Source organism: Gobio gobio (assembly GCF_949357685.1).
Source record: "Gobio gobio genome assembly, chromosome: 5".
In the NCBI taxonomy this organism is placed as follows: Eukaryota; Metazoa; Chordata; class Actinopteri; order Cypriniformes; family Gobionidae; genus Gobio; species Gobio gobio.
This window is the reverse complement of record NC_137101.1, coordinates 44,509,779-44,536,035: the sequence shown is the minus strand read 5'-3', so window position 1 is coordinate 44,536,035 and position 26,257 is coordinate 44,509,779. Positions and strand designations below refer to the sequence as shown.

Sequence of the window (26,257 nt, the reverse complement as noted above, 5' to 3'; positions counted from 1 at the left end):
CGAAGCTTCAGTGTCATACGTAACATCACTACTGTGGGGGCCATTATCCGGAAATGGAAAGAGCACCAGTTCACCATAATCCGTCCACGATCAGGTGCTCCACGTAAGATCACTGTCCGAGGAGTCCAAAGAATAATCAGGAGAGTTCTCCAAGATCCAAGAACCACTCGGGCAGAACTTCAGGAAGACCTTGCATCAGCAGGTACAGTTGTTTCAAAGAAAACTATAAGCAATGCACGGAACCGCCATGGCATCCATGCACGCTCACCACGCAAGACTCCATTGCTGAACAAAAAGCATGTTGAGGCTCGGTTAAAGTTTGTGAAAGAGCATTTGGAGAAGCCTGTGGATTATTGGGAGACTATAGTATGGTCAGATGAAAGCAAAATTGAACTTTTTGGCAGTCATTCTACACACCATTTTTGGAGAAGAAATGGCACTGCCCACCACCCCAAGAACACCATACCAACTGTTAAGTTTGGGGGTGGAAGCATCATGGTTTGGGGCTGCTTTTCAGCAAGGGGTACTGGCAGACTTCATATTATTGAAGACAGGATGAATGGAGAAATTTACCGAGACATTCTGGATAAAAATCTGCTGCCATCTACCAGAAAGCTGAAAATGAAAAGAGGGTGGACAAGACAATGAACCCAAACACAAGGCCAAGGAAACAATGAAGTGGTTTCAAAGAAAGAAAATCAAGTTGCTTGAATGGCCCAGTCAATCCCCTGACCTAAATCCCATAGAAAATCTATGGAGAGAACTGAAGATCAAAGTTCATAAAAGAGGCCCAAGGAACCTTCAAGATTTAAAGACCATTTGTGTGGAAGAATGGGCCAGAATCACTCCTAAGTAATGCAGATGACTGGTCTCTCCATACAAGAGGCGTCTAGAAGCTGTAATCACCAACAAAGGCTTTTCTACAAAGTATTAAATAAAGTGTGTTCAATACTTATTCCATGTGTCATTTCACTTTATTTATTATGACTCAACTTGTATACTTAAATGTTCTGATTTCTTTGTATGAATTCAATATTTGGCTTGATGGCTGCATCTGCTGGAAATTGTGTGTCAATAGCCCACTTAGAAATCCCCTTACTCATAAAAATGTTGATGTGTCAAATACTTATTTTCCCCGCTGTATATAACACCACTGCCATACAAAGAACCTGTTATATGCCCCTGTTATGCCCACTGTCCATTTTTTTTTTATAAAAAAAAATGCAATACGGCACCTCTTATGGGTTCTACATAGCACCATTTGACTGGTTCACAAAGGTGCAGTAGAGCGACTTTAAATATATGGTGCTACATAGCACCAAAAGTGGTTCCCCTATGATTACGAGCCAAGAACCACTTTTAGTGCTATATAGCACCTTTTTTAGATGGTGGTATTCCCTTTTGAATTTCTAAGGGTTGCCATCGTAATTACAAACATTTTCTGCATCATCAGCATCTACTAATAAAGGCATGATTTATATTGTACTCATTTACTATTGAAATGTATGATTACTTTCCATTATAACTTGGTTTCTGATAACAATGAAAATTTTCTAACTCACAACACATTATGTGTAAGAAATTACAAAAATGTAACTAATAGTAAGAATACTACCAGTCAGTTAATTTAGAGATCACCTATATTGAGAGATACCCAATAATTCAAAACATAATTACCACTACACATCCCGGTTTTCTCAGGTTTGCTGTGATGGCTGTCAAAGATGGTACCACCACTACTGTGTGAAGAGGCCTCCTTTGGATAAGGAGTATTTGTGTCTTGTTTGCAAGTAATGGTTTTGTTATCTGCCCTGGCTCTGATCCTCCTTACTGACTTGGCCCTCCATCCCTCACCCATTCCACCTCCTGGCCTTACGTGTCTATTTGTTGAGGAGCATCTGGAATCCTCTCCTTAAAGGGTGGATGGGGGATCTGTCATGTCTTTTGTTCCACTGGTCTTTTATGTTATTTCCTGTTTTCCACCATGTTTTGTAGTCCTTTGTATATTTTCTAGTTGATTAGTTCCTGATTGTACCAGGTGTTTTGTTTGCCAATCGCCCCTTGTGTATAAATACCCATTTTGCAACATGTTTCAGGCAAGATTTCAGGAGCCTGATCAAGACAGGGATCACTGTGTCCACTTCCGACGTACCAAGAGGACATGAAAGGTTATTTTAAGGTGGCTTTAAATGAATGGTTAATATCATAGTGTAATAAACAGAAGCTGCTCTTTGTAAATAATTGGAATCTTTTCTGGGAGTGACCTAGGATCTTCTGTGTTGATGGTCTTCTGAAAATCTGATTGTGATTAAACCAGAAAATCAAAAAGTTACAAAAACAAAAAATATTTCTTAAGCGATGGATCCTATACATTAGATCGTTGACACCTAAGGCGGTTGTTGTAAATGAAGTCATCACAGATAATGGTTTGATGTAACTTGCCTCACTGAAACCTCGCTTAAACCACATAATTTTGGTCTTAATGAGTCTAGTCCACCTTTAACAACAAGCAAGCTTGTTGTTAAATGTTACGATCAAATATAAGTAACAAAGTCCCTACTATCTCCTGCTTTGGCTACCGTTTATAAACCTCCAGGGTTTTCAGATTTTCTCTTAGACCTGTTGGTAAATGTCAATAAACTCATTTTGGGTCGAACAAAATGTCACTAGACCCACTCATCATCTTAAATCACACACTAGATTTAATTTGATCACATGGGTACCAATCCTACCGATATAGAAATTCTACCACAAAATGATGATGTCACTGATCACTACCTTGTAACATGCGTACTGCTAATATTTGCCATAATGTGTCACATTATCGACTAGGTAGAACAATTGTCCTGACAACAATAGATAGCGTCCCCTTGGAATTAATTTCAAGAGTATAGTAATAGGACTGAAGCAATTAAGTGGGGTGCATTTCATGGATCTGTCATTTATGAGGGGGTGCATTTCCTGGCAAACTGTCTTGCTGTGAAAAGCACCCCCTCCAAAAATGGTCTCTGTTGGACCCAGCATCAAATCATTTCGGGAGAATTTCATGGATGTGAAATTTTCCTAGTGGAAGATTGTGCTGACCTCAGTAATACAACCACATAGTGACACTTAGTGGCTAGTGGTCATAGTGAGATTGCAGTTTTAATTAAATTTGTCCTTCTTGAGTTGAGTCTTTCAGACAGTTCGTTTCAATGAACTGGTTCAAAAAAACGGTTCACCGGTTCCTTTACGTCCTCACGTAATGACGTCATTTCTATCATCCTGGCGGATGAAAATACATTAAAACACATTCATATAAAGTCATTTGTAATCATAACTTAGTATAATAATAATAATTATCGTCATCATCTTGGATAAGTTCTTACATTTACGTTTTGCAAATCAATACAGCCACTGTCGTGCAAATGCGGATGTTTACACGGATTAAATAAACGTACAATGACATAAACAACAAAGACATAAACTTACAGACATAAACCTAAACTAAACAAGTCCTCGGTTCACCTGTGCTCATATTATCAGCACAGCATCAGCTGTCCGAGAGAAACAGTTCGGTTCAGACGATGCTATCACGCATGCTCATCATTCTCAGTATCGAATGTGTCCGAAAGATTGAACATGTCTAAAAGAAACAGTTCCCAGTTCTGTACTAGTGATCCGATAACCGCTGCAGCCCGTTCCTGACTCGAGAACTGCTGTGTGTGTGAGTGTGCTAAGATGAGAACTGCTGCAAGCTGAATATGTAGTCTATATCAAAACTACTGTTTTGATAAATACATTAAGATTTTTATCAACTTATTTAGAAATTAAATAAGCTGTTCCTGAAAATATCATGCATTGATAAAACAAATAAATGTTTAGTTTGACCGTTTTAAAATCCATGCATTGTGTTTCCAAACTTTAAAATAATACAGTGATAAGAAAATGTTTCAAACATTTTTATTTTTATACACTTGAAACCTGCATTTCGTCCCTCTTAACAAATTACATGCATGTTCAGCTCATCAGTTCTCAGTATTGAGCGTGTCTGAAAGAAATTCGGATTGGAGAACTGTTAACTCGAGAACTGCTGTACGTTCGGTAGTACACACACATGCTCAGTATCAGCTGTTTGTGACTTCTCATCAGTTCTCTCAGCACAACATGTCTCAGTTCAGTGAACTGTTGGAGTTACTAGAGTAACATATACTTCAGGATATTGGTTTATTTCTAGAGGGACTGTCACTCATGTCAGAAAGTGAGTAACTTTAGTAACTTGTGGATCAGCGCTGACTCGAGATGTGAACCGTTTAGAATGATTCAGTCTGATTTGATGAACTGGTTCAACCGGTTCACTAAAAAGAACCGGTTAAAAAGAACGATTCGTTCACGAACCAGACATCACTAGCTATTTGCCCCGTCCAGGCCCGTTGAAAGTCCTGGCTCACACTGGCCCGACTGTGGATAAGTTGCTATTGCAATCTCCACGTCTCTGTATCTTTTTAATCAAAAGCCTGTTTGTTATATTATTTTTTTTGTTTATTATTTTGTGCAGGCCTACACGGTTTTATGTATTTTAGTTGATACAGATTTAGACTTCTGTTGACATTTGTAACTAGTTTTTTCTTCGTTCAGCTGATCAACACAGTCTAATTCTTGACCCTGGCTTCTTTACTCCTCTCATAGTCACTGGACATCAATAAGGTGATTTAATACTGTAACAATAATCAGCACATTATACAGTCTCTCAAACATGAGGCGTTTCCTGTCTGTGAAATTCATTCCACAATGTTGACATATAAAAACAGTTCTCTCATTCTCATGTGGTACTCCAGGGCTATTTTATACCCAAAACTTTTTCCAGTGCCCACATGTGAATGGTTTCTATCCACTGTGAACGCTCATGTGTCGGTTAAGGCTTCCTTTTCGGTTGAAACTTTTGCCACACTGTTGGCAGTTATAAGGCTTCTCTCCGGTGTGAACTATCATGTGCCCGTTAAGGCTTCCTATTCGGTTGAAACCTTTTCCACATTGTTGGCAAGTGAACGGCTTCTCTCCAGTGTGAACTCTTATGTGGTCTACAAAGTGTTGTTTTTGATTGAAACTCTTTCCACACTGAGGGCATGTGTAGAGTTGCTCCCTTGAGTGAAGTCTCGTGTGTCTGTTAAGGTTTACTTTTTGAGTGAAAGTCTTTCCACACTGAGGGCATGTGTAGGGTTTCTCTCCAGTGTGAGTTCTCATGTGGACTTGAAAGTTTTCAAGTTGATGAAAACTCATTCCACACTGTTGGCAGGTGAAAGGCTTCTCTCCAGTGTGAATTCTCATGTGGCAATTAAGGTTTCCTTTTATGTTGAAACTTCTTCCACAATGTTGGCAGGTGTAAGGCTTCTCTCCAGTGTGAATTCGCATGTGCCTGTCAAGGCTTCCTTTTTCAGCAAATGTCTTTCCACACCAAGGACAGGTGTAAGGCTTCTCTCCAGTGTGAATTCTCATGTGCTTTTTAAGGCTTCCTTTTAGAGAGAATCTCTTTCCACACTGTTGGCAGATGAAAGGGCACTCTCCAGTGTGAATTCTCATGTGGACTTTAAGGTGTCCTTTATTACTGAAACTCCTTCCACACTGAGGGCAGGTGAAAGGCTTCTCTCCAGTGTGAATTCGCATGTGCCTGTCAAGGCTTCCTTTTCCAGCAAAAGTCTTTCCACACTGAGGGCAGGTGAAAGGCTTCTCTCCAGTGTGAATTCTCATGTGCCTTTTAAGGCTGCTTTTTAGAGTGAATCCATTTCCACACTGTTGGCAGATTAAATTACTTCTAGTTACTTTATTTTTAGTCTTTTTTTGTGACAAAGTCTTTTCAGTCTGTGAGCAACTAAAAGATGTTTCCCTTGTTATGAAATCATTTTTCTTAAATTGATCTTTCTCTTCCATTTCATTAATTACTTCACTCTCCTTTTTCAGCACCATCAGGTCTAAGGAAAAAAGAGACAAATGCAAATTAACACCAGTTTAATAGTACAAACATGTTGTGCGGAAGGCCCAGAAGTTTATGGGGGGGACATTGATATAGAGCACCTTCTTTTTACCCCTAAATGAAGAATGAAAAAGAAATTTGCCCCAATTGGAGTACATCAGACTTTGAAGACTGCAGCGCCACACAGCATCTTCTCAATAAAGAATCAGATGAAGATACACCAGAGTCTCCTAGGCCCAGTTGTTCAAAAAGTTTAATCGAGATCAGAATGATCTGGCTTTGGAAATCCCATGTTTTGCTATCTAGGACCAGGTAATCCATTTTATATTTGTTCTAGATTTTCATACTAGGGCTCTACATGAAATCACATTTCACAGTGTAGATTAGCCATGTAAAGAAACAACAGGTAGAAGGATCAATGTTGGGTCACTTTGTGTGTTTTTATTTGAAGAGACCAGAACAATACCAGAACCAGATAGGGTTGTGCCGACGGACGATGGTTGACCAACGTCATGATGGAGAGCCACCATCGTGATGCCACGCCCCCCGTTGTGAGTCTTGCGAGTGCGACACACACTAATCCTAGTCTCTTTTATAGTTAACCTAAAAACTTTGCAGGGATTGCACTGTACATTAAATTGAGAATATAACTACTGCATTTGTGCTATTTTAAATTCTGTAGTCTATGCCAGAGACGTGACGTGTTAGTCTGTGAAAATACCGTGTTAGGCAGGCTACACAAATATTGATCTTGACATAGTTACCCTCTTGTCTTTTTTACATGTCTTACACTGTGCATTTAACATATAATTCATCAATAAGGGCGGTTTTCTTGTACAAAATTAAATATTTTGAGTAGGGGTTGCGTGTGGCAAGAGTTAATTTGTTGAGGAGCGAGATGATGTGGAAGGCTTGTTAAGAGTTTGATAGCCCATTATTATCTGCCAGATTGACTAATTCTGAAACTTTAGCCAGTTTGACAAGTTTCTTAGCACTGAGCAGAGGGAGGATATTGTTAAACTCCTAAGCAAGTTTTCTTCTATCTTGGGGGATGTTCCTACACTTACCAATGTTTTACAGAATGACATCAATGTAGGGGATGCCCAGCCGATTAAGCAACACGCTTAAGCTTGGTACAAACTCCACAAGAACAAAGAAATGTGTTTGTTTTCTCGAGGTGGCAAGAACAAGAACAAAGTTTGTTCGGCCAGGATGTTCCATATGTTGGAAACTCTTTTCCTCGTCGAAGCAGAGACCAGGAGACGTTGGGGTATCTTTAAAGCAGACGTTCTTTATTGAGACACGCTGTGATTCGCTGTAGTCATCCAACAAGTATGACAAACAGTAAGACTGTAGGTTATATACATTTTAGGGGGAGAGATTACACAGCAAATGGGTGACGTCCTTAAACAAAGCATGCAAATTAATTATCCAGGTAAAGAGGCCTGCCCAAGACTCCAATCAGCATAACGATTAAAAAAATGGGACAGGGGCTCCAAGAGCCATTAAGGACAAAAGGTGAGAATCTCAGTAATCTGGCTCATTTGATTTACAATAAAGAGAACAGGAACTGGTAGAAATATATTTCTGGAAACTCTGCATGACAGAATAATTCATCTGATGTTACCTTAAATGCTAAATACAACGTACTTCCCTTAGTTTTAGGGCGTTTTCACACCTACCTTGTTTGGTCCGGATTTTCGGACTTTTCAGTTTGGTCCGAATCAAAATTACAGGTGTGAAACCTCCTCCGTACCACGGTCCGGACCAAACAGACGAAATTTGGTCCGACAAAAAGAGGTAGTCTCGGTCCGGATCAAACTGAACAAAGGTTCGGTTCGTTTCTAGTGTGAAAGCATTTTCTGTATGGTTCGGACTTTCAGACCATTTACAGGAAGTTCCTGTTTATGTTTAAATTAGTGCTGGGCATCGATTAAAAAAAATTAACTAATTAATCACACTTTTTTCTGTAATTAATCGCGATTAATCGCAAGTTTTTAATATTTTATGTTTTTAATATTTTGATATTGTAATAATTTCAGTTACTCTCCAAATTATTGTATAAACAATTTAAAGACAGCATATTTTAAATATGTGTTGTATTGTCATATTTTTATGAATGAAGGCCAGTATCACTGATACTAAAGTGTCTATGAAACATTAATGACGTTACATTACAGTATAACTGAAAGCTCCCAATTTCAACATTTATTAGGCTTTTTTTTAAAAAACTTTTAATTTAAGTGAACTTAAAACAATTTTTACATAAACCCAAAATAATAAATGTTATATTTACCCATGGCCTTCCCTGTTATAGATATACATAAATGTAATAGTTATCTTTCTTAACTGCATAAATAATAAATTAAATATAGATGAATCATCATAAAAGCAAAAATTTTCTCTGTTCCCGTTGTTCTTTGATGATCATTAATGACAGGCATCATCAGTGCTACTGTCTCTTTAAGAACAGCCGCGGATCTCACGCGCTGTCCCGCGCATCTCATTTCCTCACAACTCTTTAAGTTCATTTAAGATGTTATTTAACTAATTTAAGACTCTAATATGAGAATAGAGTCTGGGAAACTAAATCACTGCGCGTTGCATTCTGGGTAGTTGCCGCCATGTTTTAGGACACGCTCGTCAGCTGTCACCTGTCAGTATTGGACACCGCTATAATAAACAGAATAGCAGAAACAACAATGGACCGGATAAATATAAAGCGCAACATTCAATACATAGAAAAGCTGAACAAAGAAGCAAAGTTGCGATACATAGAAAAAATCAATACAATTAACGGGCTTGATCCATACGAAAACAAAGTGTGGTCAGACGATTTAAACGAGTTACCGGACACTACGTTTCCAGATGTATTTTCTTATCTTGTTTGTAGTGTCAGTACATACACATCTGAGCAATTTAGAAACTACAAATCACTTGAGGCTCACCTGCAATTTACAAATGGGTGGGTGCAGGACCTGCAGATTTTCCGCGTCAACGAGCAGAAAACGGTTGTTCGCACAAAGGTATGTAACAAACACAAACACCTTCTGTCACCACTATAAACTTCTTTTTCATCAGCAGCACATTTCCATCCATTAAGCCAGTGTTTCCCAACCGGGGTGCCGCGGCTTGTAGTGCCAGAAGACGCGTATGAGAAATCGCGCGCGCTGTGAGAAAATGTGCCTGTGTGCGCTCATCCGAAAGCGCGCACACGTCTCACAGCGCGCAAATATTGAGTTATCTTTCAAGTCTTGCTCTTGAACAGACAAATTCAGACAAAAAGTATGTTAACATGTCCATCTTTATGAGTATTCTAGCAGACATAGTCTGTATATGCCTTAAGTAAACTTAATAGTCTAGAAAGACGATGCATATCCATGCTTTAGGTCTTAACGGGGCAGTTGCATGAGGTCTTAAAGGGGCAGTAGCCTTTACTGCTGTCTGTTTAATGTCAAACAACAAAAGACAAGGACATCACTCACTGCTCTTGATTGAATAGCTTTTGTAAGTTTAATAGGATTAATCTTTATTTTATACTGGCAAATATAGACATACCTGAAAAGCATAGTTTACTTTATTAGTATCTTTGCTCGATAGTGTTTATTTTTGCTGCTGCTTGTATTTAAATTATTTTTTCTGGTTATTTTCTTAATTTATATTTGACAGTAGTCCTTTTCCCCTGAATATCTATCTATCTATCTATCTATCTATCTATCTATCTATCTATCTATCTATCTATCTATCTATCTATCTATCTATCTATCTATCTATCTATCTATCTATCTATCTATCTATCTATCTATCTATCTATCTATCTATCTGCATATCTATCTATCTATCTGCATATCTATCTATCTGCATATCTATCTATCTATCTGCATATCTATCTATCTATCTGTCTGTCTATCTATCTATCTATCTATCTATCTATCTATCTATCTATCTATCTATCTGTCTATCTGTCTGTCTGTCTGTCTGTCTGTCTGTCTGTCTGTCTTCTGTCTGTCTGTCTGTCTGTCTGTCTGTCTGTCTGTCTGTCTGTCTATCTATCTATCTATCTATCTATCTATCTATCTATCTATCTATCTATCTATCTATCTGCATATCTATCTATCTATCTATCTGCATATCTATCTATCTATCTATCTATCTATCTATCTATCTATCTATCTGTCTGTCTGTCTGTCTGTCTGTCTGTCTGTCTGTCTGTCTGTCTGTCTGTCTGTCTGTCTGTCTGTCTGTCTGTCTGTCTGTCTGTCTGTCTGTCTGTCTGTCTGTCTGTCTGTCTGTCTGTCTGTCTGTCTGTCTATCTATCTATCTATCTATCTATCTATCTATCTATCTATCTATCTATCTATCTATCTATCTATCTAAGGTTTTGCACTCGCAACGCCTTAATGAACAGCCGCTCATGCCATGGGTGATCCTCAGCTCCAGTGGCCAAGTGGAATGTGCACGAGGGTGGCACTCGACAAGCGCATCAGTGGGGAGAGAGGAATGTCAGGTATACGCACTCATTTTGGCTCTGCGAGTGCTTGTGCACATGAGCCCATGCTTTCAGACCTGTCACCCCTGCTTCTGAGTTTGCACACTCACAGCAAAGCTGTTTGTCTTTCTGAGATGGAGGAGTACTACCATCATTATATCGACCCTGTTAAGCCACATGTAGTGCCGAAGTCCCTACAGCACCTTCGTGACCCAGGAAAGGATGGATGCGAGCTACCTGTCCTGCTCCAGCATTGCCAAACCCTCACACACGTAGTAGCTGTAACGGAGACACAGGCAGCTGCAGTGGAAGCTCAGACAAGACTGCAACATCGATCACCTGTCTGGTACAAATCAAGAGCAGGAAGAATAACAGCTTCCAATATGCATGCCGTTTTGTCCACTACAGTTGCGAAACCAGCTACATCAACTGTTTCAAGAGTGTGCTGTCCCAAAAAAACAGCAACCTCAGCTGCCATCAGATGGGGAATAGACAAGGAAGAAACAGCAAGGCAGGCTTATGTCACACTGTCAGCATCCCAGCACACAAACCTTAAAGTGGAGCAATGTGGATTTATAATAAATCCACTATTTCCTGAGGTTGGGGCATCACCTGACGGGCTCATTCACTGCACATGTTGTGGGAAAGGCTGCCTGGAAATTAAATGCCCATTTAAACACTGCAACAACTCCATCCTGCAGCCCTGTGCAGATGACAGCAATTTCTGTCTCCAGGTAACTGATGGTAAGTTACACTTGAAACAGACACACAAGTACTACAGCCAGGTACAAACACAGATATTTGTCACTGGGTCACAGTTTTGTGACTTTCTTGTGTGGACAGTGAAAGACTGTGCAGTGGTTCGGGTCTTACCGGATGCGGACTACTGGACTGCACTTCTAAAGAGGGCACAGGAGTTCTTCCACAAAGTGTCACTACCTGAGCTTGTGGCTTGTTATTATACTCAAAAAGCCTCCACAAATACACCTGTTGCAAAAGAGCTACAGCCATCACACACAAAAAGGGCAAGAATACAAACACATGAGAACATAAGACTCTGGTGCATTTGCAGGGGGCCTGAAGACCTGGATGACATGGTGGCTTGTGACAATGAAAACTGCACAATCCAGTGGTTCCATCTCAGCTGTGTGGGACTCAGTGAGGCACCTTCCGAAAGTGAGTCATGGTTTTGTACCTCCTGTACACACTGACACTTTTGAGCACAAGTGTGTATTTTTGTACTTATAGTTGTCGTTTTAATTATTTAGTTCAATAGTTAGTTCAATAGTTATTTTTCTATTCAGCTTGTTTACATATTGCATTATCTGTGTTCTTGCTATTTGAAGGTTGCACTGCTATTAAAGTAGATTTTACCATTCACAAAGATTACGAATGACACTGCAACGTTTGGAGTTAAACATCGTTTGTGTTCGACTGAAGAAACAAACAGGTAAGCAGATAACCATCACATTTTTATTTTGATTACTTAATTAACTTTTTACGTGTTACACTACCCATTTGTTTTATATGTTGAATGTGTTACTGTGATCTGTAAACATGTACCTCAGTGTTATGATGCACAAATAAAGAGAGAATGAATACTTTTGTCATTTATTATTGTCATTTATTATTGTAACAGGTGGTTTGCAGCAACAGATATGATAATGCAGGATGTGTTACTAAGGGAAGTGTCAACAGTGTAATTACAAATGTAAAATGGGTCCATATCCAGTAAATCAAAGTAAAAAAAATCTGCACACTGTTAATACTGCTCCCAAAGATTTATTAAAACATGCAACGAACAAAACGAAAAGGGGGATTTTTATAACAATACATGGAAAGTAAAAATACAAAAAGAAATAGCAAATATTCACAAAAAAGGTTTCAAATCAATCTCCATATTCAAATCTTTTATATACACAAACATTATATAAAACTTTATATAAAAATGTATTTTGGATGAGCTTAATCAAGTGCTGTCAAATCGATTGATGCAATAGTTAATGGTTTCATTACAACGCTGGGGCACATATTAGTCAAGGCACAGCATACAGTCACAATCTTGTCCATGAACGTCATGTCCTCGCCTTGACATGGGAGTACCATGCTGACTGGTACAATTCCACTTAGTATAGTGTACTTTGTGCGTACACACCCAATCACCCTCTCCACATGAACCCTGAGGTGAGCTATCTGCCGTGTTTCCTCCACATCTTTTGCATCCAGCTGGCTGCGTCCTCTTGTGAACGCAGGTATTTTCACTTCTGCACACATGAGTCCAACACTGTCTCTGATGTCAAATCCCCGATCTGCCAACACCAAGTCCCCAGGCAATAGTTTAGTAAGAAGGCCACTATTCTCAGTCACATGCTTGTCACTGACACGACCTCCCCACCCTTGGGAAATAAAAGAGATAGATCCCCGTGGCGTAATGCCAATGAGATACTTTAGGGTGTGATGGTGTTTGTAGTGGGAAAATGTCTGCGCTCTAGCTTTGAGATTTGAGGCTCTTTCAATGCGAAATTCAAAGCAGTCCACAATAACTGCAACACGATTACCAAAAGCCTCTACAAACTGATGTGGCATGGTTGCATGCAAGCAGTGTCTTTCTGGCCAGTGCACCAAGGGTTTGAGATGTCTAAACATTGTACCTATGTTATCTCTGGATCGAAAGACTGTGTCTACCACATTCACAGAGAAGAGGTATGCAATGTGCTGAATTGGCAGATTCAGCCTGAGGCGCATCAGTGTTGAAAGGAGCATCTGAAAAGGTGAGAGTTTTCGGCCAGTCTGTGGCATGCAGGGAAGAAGCTGTGTCAGCACAGCCATCAGAAGCGCAAAACACGGAAGCCCAGTGTAGTACCTGACCTTGTCGTCATCATCTTTAAAAGAATCTTCATCCATCATCTTATGAGATAGCTCTTCCTTCAGTCTCCTGTTCTCCTCCAACAAACGGTTAATTTCAGCACGCCTGCAGCTACAAAGATTCCTGCTGTTCTGCTGTGTACTCATCTGAGCCTGCAACATCCATCTGAAAAGTATCATCTGCTGTTGCAGCTTCATCCACGTCCAGTGTCTGGACAGCGACATCTAGTGGTGCAGGTGCAGCGTGATCCCCTGTTAAAGCTTGCTGTCTCCTTGTGCTCCTGTTAAACCGCCCAGGGTCCTTTGCTTTAACTTCTGTGTGCCCGAGATGCAATGATGGTACCCAGTCGGGATCACACTGTAGCATTTCATAGGCAGGTTTGCCTAAAATTAAAAGCCCGGATTTATTCAATTAGTTATGTAGTTATTCAGCCTGTTACTTCTGCAAAGTTAGCGATTAATGCTGCCTTCACGTGCTCTCGGAATTATCGTAAATACGAGTTTCCTAGGTAAACATTGCACATGAACGCCCTCACATATTGAAACTTGAATGCAATGAGCTCGTAATCACGGCTTCAGAAGTCGGGATTATCAAATTTCCGATAGCACGTGAAGGCAGCATAAGCTACAGTTCCACGAGTCACGACATTTTTGCGTTTCTAGCAGTAGGCTAACAACAAACAGTTAGACGTGTTTTGTTTATAACTTACCTTTGTGAAAATGCCGTGAACAAACAAACATGTGCCGGGGAATGTTTTTGAAGGTGATGGTTTTCCGTCTTACTGCTGCTACCCATGCCATGCGACGCCCCTTTGTTAACGAGGACACCTGAGATCCAGCTGTTTCCATGCGGGAAAGCTGAAAAATCGCACTCCATTTGAGATTTTGTTTCCACGCCGGTCATGAGTGCGATTATGGCAGTTAATTACACAACACGCGTTCACCATTGTAACGTATTTTTTAGCTGAACTAACTGAATTAAACTTATAGAACTCGATTTCCAATCCAACACAGTATCGATCGCAGCTACCGTGTCCTAAAGTCCCAACATGCATTGCGTTACTGACGTCACGTTCCCAGACTCTATACTCAAAATCCTCTGTGTTATTGTTTGTTCAAGAGCAAAAGAGAACTCGATGTGAGCAGGAAACTGACGCGAGTCTATCTATGCGTCGAGTGTGTGTGTGTCCCTTGATTAGCTGACATGAGACGCATCCACACAGAGAGGACACTGACACACACACACACACACACAGGACATTGGCATACAGCGCGTTCGCTTGTGTCTTGTCACGCTTGGAAGCATTTACATGAATAAGAGCGTGATGATCATGTAACTAGGCAAAAATGGATATAAAAACGGACGCTGCGTTATTTGCGTTAAATATTTTAATTGCGTTAAGCTGAAAAAATTAATCGCCCGCGTTAACGCGTTAATTTGCCCAGCCCTAGTTTAAATATTATAACGTTATTTTTAAATTCAATCTAGGCTACATTGATTATGAAAAGTGAAAATATGCGCAATATGTCAGAAGACAGAAAGTCAGAAATAATTTTGAATGAAATATTGTATGATTTTGCTTAGAAAGCATTTCTTTAATGGGAATTTCGTTTTGTATAAATTGTATCTTAATTTTAATCAACGTTTAATCAGATAATTGCCTGGATTTAATAAATAAGAAGCAAATAGTCTATAGCAGACAATAATCGCGGGAGCGATCACATGCTTTACACATGAACTTGAGCGGGTCTCAAATAAACCGAAACTCAGCAGGATACTTGCCTCACAAACATGAGAAATATGTGTATATAAAGCTTGAAATGTCCACTTTTAAACGTGACGAAAAGAACATAGTCAAGCAATGCGCACTGTTCAATAGTGGCAACGAAATGCGTCCGTTCATTCATTCTTGTCAAAGACGCTGACGTCAGACACACGTCCGTTTACAAACCAATCAGTGTCCAGATGCCGCCCACATAGATGATGACGAGTGGAAGCTACTGTGTCACGTAAAGTTCTTTAGTGCGCTCGCATAATTGCAATGTGAAACCAAACCGAAAGTATCAAAAACGTGAACTTCGGTTCAGACCTTGGTGCGGACTTTCAGGTGTGAAAACGCCCTAAATTATCTGCCAATGGATTAGAAAACTAATCTTGTTTCTGTTTGGGACAGAAACAAGATTCCAAACAGAAACATTATTTTTCCTACCCCATTGGCAGATATATTTGCTTGCTTTAAACAAAAACTCACTTCAATTTGATTTGATTTTCCAGAAAACAAGAAAAAATATCTAATGTGTCTCTTCCTAACTGACAGACCCCAGAATGTTCGTTCAGGACTCACCTGCTCCACATCCATCACTCTTAACACTGGTGTACCACAGGGCTGTGTGCTAAGCCCGTTTCTCTACTCCCTCTTCACCGCCGACTGCAAGCCTGTGTATGGATCTAATTCCATCGTCAAGTTTGCGGACGACACTACGGTGATTGGTCTCATCAGCAACAACGATAAGACTGCCTATGGGGAGGAGATCCAGCACCTGGCCACATGGTGCACCGAAAATAACCAGCTCCTCAACACCACCAAAACGAAGGAGCTAATCGTGGACTTCAGGAAGGAGTCAAGAGGCACACACAACACCATCCACATCAATGGAATGGCTGTTGAGCGTGTCTCCAGTTTCAAGTTCCTGGGGATCCACATCTCGGCGGACATGTCGTGGACGACCAACACCTCCAGCCTGGTCAAGAAGGCTCACCAGCGCCTCTTCTTCCTGAGGACACTGAGGAAGAATCAGCTCTCCTCGGCTATCCTGGTGAACTTCTATCGCTGCGCAATAGAAAGCATCGTGACCAACTGTGTGGCAGTGTGGTATGGGAGCTGCTCTGTTGCGGAGCGCAAGGCACTGCAGCGGGTGGTGAAAACTGCCCAGCGCATCACAGGGACTCCACTGCCTGCCATCGAGCACATCCAGAGGAAACGCTGTCTGCATCGAGCTCGCAGCATCCTCAAGGACTCCTCTCACCCAGCCCACAGACTGTTTTCTCTCCTGCCCTCCGGCAGGCGTTTCAGGATCCACCGGACCAGGACCAGCAGACTAAAGAACAGTTTTTTCCCCAGAGCTGTCTCTTTACTGAACTCAAACCCCCATATTCCCTTATATGAGGGAAGTTGATCCACTTCCCTCATATACTGCTAACTCTCCTACCTCACATCCGCCTTCACTTTGTTATTTGCACTACTTAACTTTTATTGCAGTAACAACTGTTTACATTTTGCACCGTACTTCTAACTGTAATATGGAATCACTTTCCACTGCACTTTTACACTTTTTTCGGATAGCTTCTGTCCATAATTTATTGCACTACCTAAATCCACTGCCATATTCCTAATTTTAGCCTAACATATCATTGTATACCTCTATCTGTAAAATTCTGTTTATAGTAATAGCCATCTGTATATTATATTATATTCATAGTACATATCCACCTGTAAATTCTGTTTATAGTAATAACCATCTGTATATTATTCACTGTACATATTCACCTGTAAATTCTGTTTATAGTAATAACCATCTCTCTATTTATAGATATATTTATATATATTCAGTACATATCCATGTCCTGCACTTATGCAAACGTTGTATATCCTGCACTTGCTGCTATTGCACTTCTGGTTAGACCTAAACTGCATTTCGTTGCCTTGTACTTGTACTTGTGTAATGACAATAAAGTTGAATCTAATCTAATCTAATCTAATGTAATTTAACTTATCTCGTAAATACATCTTGATTTAAGAATGTTAAATATATTTAGACTAGAAACAAGACAAAAATACTAAATTACAGCATTTTTTTGCAGTGCACACAAGGCAAAAAGTAAAATTATATATATTATATATCTTTCTATTTCTAGAATGGCTTTAAGGTATTTAGTCTATAAACATAATATATAAATACAAATGCACAAAACTGCAAGTTTATGACAAAAATTGTCTGCAATTTGGCCTTTATTACTCATTTAATACATTGTCTACATTAACGTTAGGTAACAACACTAATTTGTAGTGTTGTTGATTAAGTCAGCACTGTTTAACTGGATTTAAATTAAATCAAAATCACAGAGATTCGCAGCTTGTACCGGAGACCTCTGCACCGAACTCAAACACTTCTCATGGGGCTGTTTAGTGGGCGCGTGATCGAGACACTCAGCAAGTGAACACATTTGTTCAGAGTCAGAGCTGCGAGTTGCGCAGAGCACAAGTAGCGCTGTTTCGTTCCGCTTTGGGCATTGTTTCCCTGGCCTAAAATCTAGTACTGCCACCTTGCGTTGACATCGTAAAACTGCACGATTTGTTAATTATCCGTGGCGGGCCACATATAATATATTTTAATAGACACGCAGCGGGCCATTTGAAATTCATCCCCGGGCTGCATTTGGCCCGCGGACCAGACTTTGGACACCCCTGGTGTAGGCTATAATGGAGAGATAGCCTATCAAATGCATCAGCTATCGATATCAAGAGGATTTAGCATTTACAATTTATGTATAAAAAATTATTATTATTATTAGGGTCTGCCTACTTTTATTATTAAATTGATATTATATTTAATTTGCCCCCGCGATAATTTCATAACGCATCAATGCATAACCGACATGCTGCATAATAAAAGAATAGATAGATTAGCTTACTCCTCATTATTTAAAAACATTTTGCCCGATTAAACAAGGAATTATAGGCCTATAATTAAAATTATTATCAGTCTATAATATGTCAGAACACTGCAATAATATCAGTCTCAATGAAAAGAGCAGTTTTATTTCATAAACAACTTGTTCAACACGAAATTGGCCTATACTTCTCTTCTAATTTTTTTTCACAATATGGGACATAAGAGAAATATGAAGAATATAAATTAAGTCAGTTATAAGCTAAGTTATCAGCTTATGTTAAAGCAGATGTATCTCGTCTCTGTGAGAATATGCGCCGAAAGCTCGTCAGATTTGACTTTCACTTTCTGTAGTGAATAATTGACTTTGACATTGAATTGGTTTGAGACTTCACCGACTCTCGCGCACATTGTGGGATATCCACTGACTCGCCTTCATGATTTAAAACGAAAAAAACTATATTGCGACATGACATTTTGTGCCAAATGATGGACAACGGTTCACATTTCCTGTGATAATAAAATAAAGTAAATGTTAAATAATAGTAAATTAAAAGTAAATAAATAGTGAAAGTAAAACAAGTTAAATAATGATCAAGTAGCTAAATAAATAAATGAGGTACTGGATGTTTGAAAGACTTGGATTATCCATTTTACAACATGAACTGGAGGCGCAATATTTTGATAAATTGCTTCTATTTGATAACTGCCTACAGAACTAAAAGATCTCCCTCTTTTAGTTTTCTTTCTTGCTGCATTAAAGAGGAAATGGTTCAACTTCTGCTTTACTGCAGGCACAGTGATGAGAAATAGGGCAATCAGTTCTTAGCTCTGCTTCAGTTGTGCGATACCCTCACGAGGGGTGACCAGAATTTCTGACTTGCCAGAAATTCATCCGACCATCCGATTGCCGATTGGGAGAGGTTTGTCGCCTCTCGTTTCCCTCTGTACACTGCACAAACCCCTCACGACAAAAGATGCACAATAAAGCTGAAAATTGTCCCGACCCAAAAGAGAGTCGCACAAGTCAGAATTCGGCTCGAAATCGGACGAAAATCACACAGTGTATGCCCAGCTTTACAGGACTTAAAGCAGGGCTCCAGACTAACTTTTTTCACTAGGAGCACAGTGGCCCACAACTGAAAATTTTAGGGGCACAACCAGAAAATTTAGGGGCGCACACACCGTAAATCAACCTGCTAACCAAATCTATTACAGGGCTCCAAACTAACATTGAGTTCTACAGATGGTGGCGCTGGAAGAAAATTGATCATAAAGTTAATTTAATCATAAAATGACTATTGTTATGCAGTGTTTTGTTAGTAGGTGCAGTTACTAATAATAGTACGTTTGTTTAATGGAAATTTAACAGTGAAACGCTGAGCTTGAATTGATATGCAGAAAAAATTACTTTTATGAACAACAGTATTGTGCAAAAACCTCATTTTTATAAGGAACATTTTAACTCTTTATTAAATGTACTATTGTTCTTCTATAGTATCATACTGAACTAAAAGGAGCACTCTTTACTTGTTTTCTGAGTAATCCAGTCACAATTTGAAGAAAAGTTGTTTTTCATGAGACTGTGACTTCCTACTTTGTTTCATATATTAAGGAGTGGAAAGGTCTAAGAAGTCAAATAAGTGCTCCTATGCCACCCCCTACTGGTTATAGTGGTAATTTCATGTCTTTTGTGCTTTTTTGCCATTAAGTGGCCTACACCTTTAAACTTTTAGTTTAACAAATCATCACACTAAAAATATTATTAAAATTGGATAATATTTAGAGCTTTGAAGTGCTGGGAAAAGTGTGAAACACTTGAAAAAGTGCTTGAATTTCACTCTCAGGTTGTACGAGCCCTGACAATGTAAAAAAACTAAAAGAAATATTATCTATTATCTATATCAAACTATTTCTTCCACAATACCATGGGGTGTTACTAAATTAAGTCCATGGTGAATGTTCACGATTTGTTGACTGAAACACCTGAATGTTTCATAACAGAATTCGGCGCCAAACGCTTCCCACTAGGTCTTGTAGAAGCGATGTTATTAATACTGTGGTGAATTCAAGCGCTTTCTCACTGGATCTCCCAGCGCAGTTTAGTAACAGTGTTGTGTGATCGAGATCGGGCCGTGTATTAGCTTGTGCTTGTGCTAATGTATTAGCGAGTAGCGCAGTTCCTTTCTGCTTTCGTTTGCCGTTCAATGGTTCTCGTATGTAACGGAAATGGCAGCTCTTATCAGTTGGGCACCGCGGTAGTCGCACCAGTGCAACCTCTAACCAAATTCAGTCGTATCAGCAAAAAAGGTTGCAAAATGCGACCATTTATTTGCAGTCTAGAGCCCTGTCAAGGATCTGCTGCTAACATCTTGGTGCCAGATACCACAGCACACCTTTAGGGGTTTAGTGGAGTCCATGCGTCGACGGGTCAGGCTGTTTTGGCAGCAACATTTGCAATATTAGGTCATAATTCAGATTTGAGAATGAAACCAACCTGTTTGTTCCTCGGTTACTTCATGTTTCACTCTGAATGTTTCTTCAATCTTCATTTCTTCACTCTCCCCTTTCTTTGTTTGTTCCTCAGTTTCTTCATGTTTCACTCTCAAGGTTTCTTCAAACTTCATTTCTTCACTCTCCTCTTTAATAAACGCCATCTTTAATCTTTAGAATAATAGTGTCACATGGATCCCAGTCGCTTCCCCAGGAGTTTATCTGTGTGTTTGTCCTGTTTAAGATGAAAATAATTAACAGAAAGAAAAATAAATCCAAACTAAATCTCCCCTAGTTCAGTAGTTAGTGCACTGGCAAGAGAGTGATAGTTTGTTCTATTTTTTTTTTTACTTTCAAAATTACAGCATTCAACAGTAAGTTTCTTGACACATTTTCACATTTTGTAAGTATAAATTGAAACATAACAATTGAAATAAAAAGAAAGTTAAAAAATTAAATTAAAATTAAAGGGCATCACAAACATGTTAAATTAATTTCAGACTTTTTTGAAAATTAGCAAAATTGGGTTTTAAATTACTCCATTTAGTTTGATGAATATAACATTTTCCTAACAACAAAAACAAATCAATGATATAGGCCTATTTTTCTTTTGTTGTTTTGGAAAAGTCACAGTTCATTTTAACACCTAATGTGTCTCTCAGGATATATTCCGTGGACGATTTTAAATGACACTTCTCTTGTTTTTATTTTTATAATTTATTTAACTATTACGTTTTTTTTTTAAATGTATTAAGTTTATTATTTATGATGACAATCATTATAAGTAAATAATACATAAACATTTAAAGGCTGTATGCTGTTTAAAAGTAAAAGATCAAGTGAAAAAAATAATCAAACATCTAGGCATAATTATTATTATTAGTAGAGCTGTATTACATAGAGACGTAGCTAAATCAACTGTACAACAGTATCCTAATATATTCTGTCAATTTAAATGTTTTTTTATTTTGACGGGTTGTCGTGAAGACCTTTGAGTGTCTGTGTTCATGATATGACAGTTTTCTCAAATGAAACAGTAAATTCTCATGAAGTGACGGTTTAATGCGTTCGTGTCCTCATAAAGCAACACTGGCAGAGACTACAAAGACAGCGAGCGTCGCATGTGTGCATATTCACACAGAGACGCAGAACATGCAGGGGTAATATTTAAATAGTATTTTGCAATTTAATATTTACAGACATTAGTATATATTCAGCTACAGTATGGAGCGCTGCGCTTAGATAAACACGGAAGCGACTGAATGCAGCTGTGGGTACCGCAGGAGTCGGTACTACAGAAATGCTGGTATCGTTAAATTTGTATAATTTCAGTACTGACTTGGTACCGAAGTACCGGTACTTGTGACATCCCTAATACCGACTAAGAAATCCCCAAAAATATTGCCACTCAAATGAGGGAAACATTAACCCAAACTAATTTAGATTGAGGAGAAAAGATATTAACAAAAAGAGATCTAATCGATTGGTTACTGCTTTATAATTATTGGTTATCATTAATTAAATCAAGTTGATCTAAAAACAAAAGTTGATACTTTTAATTATTAAAAATAATTGCTCTTTTCAATATTTTCCCTAACCATTTATTTAAACAACTTGGTGGTATCAATTTTTTTTCTTAGATGCAGTTTTGAAATTAACAACACACCTCTTCGGTTATCTAATTTTCACAGGCCCTTAAAAATTCTTTTGACACAGTGTTTGGTTTTTAACCATAACTTCCCTAAACATTTTTTTGAAATAATAACTTTATCTAAACCCGTGTCATTGATGCCAAACAGCTCATCATATAACTGGATTTTAGGCTTTTGACAAATGTTTGTTAAACGTTGCACTGCTTTTCATGTTTATATTGTAGGCCAAACAAATACAAACGCCCTTTGCATTGCACACGGCATTCAGGAAAAAAAACATTTCATAGTAAGACAAGTTTTAGGATAATTTTAAAACGTTAAACGTATGCATGTAGGCTAATACATACTCTAAATCCATTAAAATCAGTAATATTTAATAAACTTCTTCATCGAAAGACTTTTATAGTGATTTATAAAAATGGGCAAGTAATATGTTATATTGTGGGAGCAGCATACATTTTGACGAGAAAATGACACCTTTGGCCATCTCGTTGAGTCGTTTTTCCCGTCACAGATACTGTACGGACAATCCGACCCAATACAGCTGTTTTTCTATATATCTTGCTTTGTCAAGCGGCAGAAGTTATTCTAAATAGCCTACTGCAGTGGTTCTCAAAGTGTGGTACGAGTGTTTTTTTTTTACATTTAAGTACAGTACAGTTTTAACTTTACAACACATTTTTAATTTAATCATTATTTAATTATTGTATTTACCTGTATGTAAGCACAGTGCAGTGTTAATGTAAAAACTGTATTTACAATGTTAAAGTGGCTGACAACAATAAGTATTCTTATTAGGAATAAACTGCCTCATTTTTGAACTGTGCAGAGCTGTAGCAGAATAGTTAGGCCTACTACGCTACTGTATTTTAATGTTGCTCATTAGTGAGGTACTTGGAGAGCCAAATATTTTCTGAAGTGGTACTTGGTATAAAAAGTTTGAGAACCACTGGCCTACTGGGTTAACACCATGCATTTCCAGTGTGGCGGAATGGATTGTTTTCCCCCACACCTAACACAACAAACTAATAAAATAATTAAAATTATACAGACCCTTAATATATTAGTCAGTTTAGCTACTTAATGATTTGAAGAAATCGAGATAGAAATAGAAACAGAGCGCTTCGAATCACTGAATAATGTTTTGTGAATCAATCGGTTCAAGTGACTCGTAGCTCCGGTTCTCTCGTCTCTCGCCAGAGACTGAATTCATGTTTGAACTGATTCATGATAAAGAGACGCTCCTTCTGTTACTCGTGAGTTTATGATGTTACTTTACTCACACAACGCTGATATGTTAGATAAAGCAATGCTAATAATGTATCATTCATTCTGCTTCGCTTTAAACACTTTAAACGCTTTAAACACTAACCTTTCTTCAGCAGAATCGCAACAGATGCAGGAGCGCATCGCAGGCTTATGACGTCACATCATCGCAAAATAAAAGTCCTTATTACACGCAGCAGCGTCTAAAATAACAAAATAATTTAAAAAATAAAAATAAATGAAAAAAGATGACAAAATGCAGAGTTGAATGTATTAGTGAAATACATTTAAGATCACAATAGTAAGTTAATAATACAGTTCACATTAAAAATTAAAAAGTAAGAATTAAAGCAATAGCACTATGCAGCCACTTAATTTGTGTGTTTCTTAAAGGGATACCGGTAGTTCACCCAAAAATGAAAATTAGCCCATGATTTACTCACCCTCAAGTCATCCTAGGTGTATATGACATTCTTCTTTCAGACAAATAAAATCAGAGATATATTAACTACATATTACATATAAACTTAATAAAGTAAAGTTTCTGTGCTCTCTCCTTTGTGACAGTATCAAATATAGAAAGGAAAAAAAATATAGGAAAAATATAACCAGTAAAACAGAGAATATAAATACAAAATACAGGGCCCGATATTAAGCCGATATTGTCATGTGCTTGTCCAGATTTTTGTGTGTGTGGTGTAAATATCATTTATTCTGAAGCAATATTCTCATCAGTGTTCTGTCAGCTTTAACATAGATTTGAGCTTTTAAGCAACATCCCGAAAAACCCTTAAAACTATTTTGTGACACAATAACAGTAATTTTAAATTATGTGGGTTTTCTCATCGGACATTAGGCTTTGAGATGTGCCTCGCCTGAAATTCAGCTGAGACTAGGCTAGAGGAGGAGGAGTGAAAAAAGTGCAGGCAAGCCGGACAGTTCTCTCTTCTCGTAGTGGATCCGACACCTGCGAGATCAAAGGCGGAGATCGCGGGATTCACACTCGCGCTTTGTTGCTGATAAACTGGATGTAATTGAAGTTCTTTTGCTTTTATATGAAAATAAATATGATGAACAATACACACAAAGTTTTTGTAATTTATTTTTATCAATCATTTTTACTTTAATTACATACATGTTTTTAAAAAAAATTATAAATATGACAACGATCACAACCCACAGAGAGATCGCACAGTCAGAGAGTTTGGGAATATTCACACATAATTTATATACACATAAAAACATGATATCAGAGTTTTAAAATCAAACATTTTAAAAGAGAACCCTACCTCACGGTTGTTTAAACCAATAAGCATTAAGCTGTGTCGTCAGCGAGTCGTTTCCCATCATGCTTTTGATCAGTGGTAGGTGGAGAGAACTGCGCCCGACTGCGCAATATGAAACAGCCGCCTTGCCGCCACGAGAGTATTTCATATTTTATTTTATTATATTCAATTATTATAAAGAAATGAACTGTCCTGGGGGAGATTTTAATACTATTTCTTGGTAAAGAAGACTACAGTTAATAGCACTGTAAAATGTGTTTAATTTAGTGACTTCTGAATTTTAATATATCACAGTTACATCAGGGGTTAAATAAAATAGAAATGGCACATTAAAGTTAAAAGTTATAACTGGATGATGAAACCACTCTTTTTGTGTGTGTTTACGTGATTAAAGAATACAAGTAAAGAATGTTTTTGCTCAGGTGACCCAAATGTCCACCCAATATAGAAAAGTTTTGCTCAGCAAGAAAATAAATTAGAGGGAACATTGCTCACCACAACTCATTTGAGTAAAAACAGCTCCTCTGTTAACTTCATGATTATTTGATGCGGCTGGTTCTTCTGTAATCGTAATGTAATGGTATTTTAATGTTTATGCATGCAAAGTAAGGTGAATTTAGCGTTTTTCAACTTTTCAGTTTGGATGAGAACCTTTTGGAAAATGCTGGAAAATGCTTGTGTGGATAAAGAGTGTTTTTAAATGTGGATTGTCAAAGCCTGAGTGGACTGTAAACTCGCATTTCTTCCCCTTTTTGAGCAAACTTAAAAATATTTCTTAACAGTTTCTTTAAGTTGCACAAAAAAACACTGTTCAACCAAAGTTCATTGACACTAAGATGGAGAACTGCACCTAAAGGAAGTCATTTGTACCATTACAGTTGGTAAGGATAGTGTTTGTACCATGGATCAGAAAAGACGCAAATCATCAGACACATTTCTATGAATAGTAGATACAAATCAAAGCTCCTATAGGGTCATGCAAATCTTTTGTGTAAATAAACTGGGCATTGAGACTCATTTAGACATCAACACACATACAAACATCAACAATGGTGACTGACAATCAACAAAATATTTAACTGAACAGATCAATGCTGAACGTCATGAAACAATTCATCTGCATAGATTATTCATACCGCAATTAGGGTTGCCAACTTCTGGAAAAGAAAATAAGGGACAATCCTGGTTCTTTATAGGAAAATAAGGGACAGAATAAAGGGACACTCAAAATATTTGTACTGTACCACACAGTGTATGTAATTTCAGCATCTGCAGTTAAGTGTGTGTATAAAAGTTTCTCAGACAAACACATTTGGGTCATTCTGTGTCAAAATCAACCACATTTCAGCTCAAACTTTTTGGGGTCAGAATCACAATTTTCACAGGGGTGTAAAAAGGGCTTTAGAAAGATGGCAGCATCATTATTTTATTTTTTACACAGAGATTGGTAGATCTATTAGTTAAATCTGTTGACTTTAGCAATGTGTTGAATTATATGACAACGGTGAGCGTTCAAAAATGGGAAAAAGCACTTCTTGTGTTTTTTTTTAATCAAAGTTTACATGCCTGTAACTAATTTTGAAGA

General features: G+C 38.2%; 2 protein-coding genes across 2 annotated transcripts in view; one reads left to right on the top strand and one right to left on the bottom strand.

Annotated features, from left to right (window-relative positions):
• The window catches only part of LOC307126529 (uncharacterized protein), a 1,210,917-nt gene that overhangs the window by 350,847 nt on the left and 833,813 nt on the right, over positions 1–26,257 (top strand). The window lies entirely within an intron of this gene.
• On the bottom strand, positions 3,934–20,703 carry LOC307126534 (uncharacterized protein). The gene is made up of 2 exons (XM_079817116.1): positions 20,473–20,703; positions 3,934–5,948 (listed from the first exon to the last, which is right to left on the bottom strand). The coding sequence occupies exons 1-2, from the start codon at positions 20,630–20,632 to the stop codon at positions 4,867–4,869; spliced, it is 1,242 nt and encodes a 413-aa protein (XP_079673242.1). The 5' UTR covers positions 20,633–20,703; the 3' UTR covers positions 3,934–4,866.

What these genes read in the sequence shown, in the direction of transcription:
- LOC307126534 (XM_079817116.1), bottom strand. Translation starts at nt 20,632, where the DNA reads ATGGCGTTTATTAAAGAGGAGAGTGAAGAAATGAAGTTTGAAGAAACC. An exon ending in AGTAACCGAGGAACAAACAG is followed by an intron (nt 5,949 to 20,472) that starts GTTGGTTTCATT and finishes TTTTTTCCTTAG; the next exon opens with ACCTGATGGTGCTGAAAAAG.